The 1955-nt window shown below is 47.3% G+C and overlaps 1 protein-coding gene across 1 annotated transcript; it reads left to right on the top strand.

Annotated features, from left to right (window-relative positions):
* The first annotated feature begins 274 nt into the window (after positions 1 to 274).
* LOC116380605 (gastrula zinc finger protein XlCGF8.2DB-like) lies at positions 275 to 1572 on the top strand. Its single transcript, XM_031842507.1, has one exon. It carries the CDS (start codon positions 358 to 360, stop codon positions 1285 to 1287), a length of 930 nt encoding a protein of 309 aa, XP_031698367.1. The 5' UTR covers positions 275 to 357; the 3' UTR covers positions 1288 to 1572.
* Positions 1573 to 1955: the final 383 nt, after the last annotated feature.

Consider the following 1955-nt stretch of genomic DNA (forward strand, 5'->3'; position numbering starts at 1 on the left):
GAACAGGAGGACCCAGAGCCCCCACACATTAAAGAGGAACAGGAGGAACTCTGGACCAGTCAGGAGGGAGAGCAGCTTCAAGGTCTGGAGGATGCTGATATCAAGTTCTCATTCACTCCTGTGAAGAGTGAAGACGATGATGAAGAGGAAGCTCAGTCCTCACAGCTACATCAAAGACAAACTGAACAGATGAAAACAGAAGCTGATGGAGAGGACTGTGGAGGACCAGAACCAGACAGGAACTCGGATCCAGATACTGATGAGAAGACTGGAGACTCTTCTGGACCTGAGACTGATGACAGTGATGATTGGAAGGCGACCAGAGAACCTCAGTCAGGTGGCCGTGAGGCAAATCTGATGACTCATAAGAAAACTCACACAGGAAAGAAACCATTTGGTTGCTCGGTTTGTGGTAAAAGTTTTTCCCAGCGTTATTACGTAAAGACACACATGACATGTCATTCGGGAGAGAAACCATTCAGTTGTTCAGTTTGTGGTAGAGGTTTTTCTCAAAAAACACACTTATCGAAACACATGATATATCATTCAGGTGAGAAGTCATTTAGTTGCTCTGTGTGCAGCAAAAGATATGCACAAAAGGGGTATCTGTTATACCACATGACCATGCACACGGGGGAGAAACGGGTAAAATGTGGGGTTTGTGACAAAAGGTTTACTTGGCATTATCAGCTCAAAAAACACGATTGCGTCGGTGGCTCCTCACAGATTCAACAAAACCAAACTGAGGAGAGCAGAGAGACGGAGCATCTAGCCAGCAGCTCAACTGTTCCTGCTGATGTGGGATTTAATGACACTGACTCTGACACCTCTGAACCTGAGACCAGAGACAGTGATGATGATTTGAAGGAGACCAGAGAACCTCAGTCACGTTTAAACTCTTTAAAAAATGACGAAGCCACCGTCAGCGATTCGCAATGTAGCGCTAGTGAGAAACCATTTCGCTGCTCTGAGTGTGGGAAAGGATTTGGCCTCAAGGGTTCTCTGAAGAGACACATGAGGTCTCACACGGGAGAAAAACCTTTTAGCTGCTCAGTGTGTGAGAAGTCTTTTGGGTGGAGAGGGAGTTTACAGGTTCACATGAGGAATCACACGGGAGAGAAACCGTTCAGCTGCTCTGCGTGCGGTAAAGGTTTTAGCCGCAAGGCAAATCTGAAGAAACACATGAGGACTCACACAGGAGAGAAACCATTTAGTTGCTCCATTTGCGGTAAAAACTTCCAGCGCAAGGACCACATAGTTCGTCACATGGTAACCCACACAGAGTAGAAACCATTCAGCTGCAGCTGATGGAGAGGAATATGGATAGTTGGGTACGTTCACGCTTGAACTGATACTTGTACTCGATAGTACCTTTTATCGGTATGCTTTACTTTCTCCGTATTAACAAAAAATGTTTTTTCCGTTGTAAAAATGAGTCCAACCTTCTCATTTTCAACGTTATTTATTTAGAACAAGGAACTTTCATCAAGTGTTGATTCTAGCGCCCCCTGTGGACTAAAGTGGTAGTGTATCTGAGCACCAGACTCTCTTTAGAAAACCTCTCATGTTACTGCAGCAGGGTCTGACAGTCTGCCCCTCTCAGTCCTGGTTCTCCTGTGCCTCCCTTCCCTCCAGCGGGTCCAGCAATACGTCCTGGGTCTCCAGCAGCGTGGTGTCGGTGTTGGCTCCCAGAGAGGAGAAGCTCTGCACCTGAAGGAGGAGGAGGAGGAGACACTGCTGCTGCTGCCGGGAGCTGACCTCTCCTCCTCGCTCCGGATCTGGGTCTGTCCACGGTGGACTGGTCTCTAGTGATATATAGGATCAGGACGAAACTGAGATCCCTGTTGTGTTTGCTTGGAGGAAACACATAGGAGACGTGTTGCCTTGGCCAGCTTTGCATTACAAATCACTGAGTGTTGTCTGCATCGAGTTTTGAAGTGTTACCACAGCTCCAA

This window comes from Anarrhichthys ocellatus, unplaced genomic scaffold (genome assembly GCF_004355925.1).
Source record: "Anarrhichthys ocellatus isolate YVR2014 unplaced genomic scaffold, GSC_Weel_1.0 scaffold7910, whole genome shotgun sequence".
Classification (NCBI taxonomy): domain Eukaryota; kingdom Metazoa; phylum Chordata; class Actinopteri; order Perciformes; family Anarhichadidae; genus Anarrhichthys; species Anarrhichthys ocellatus.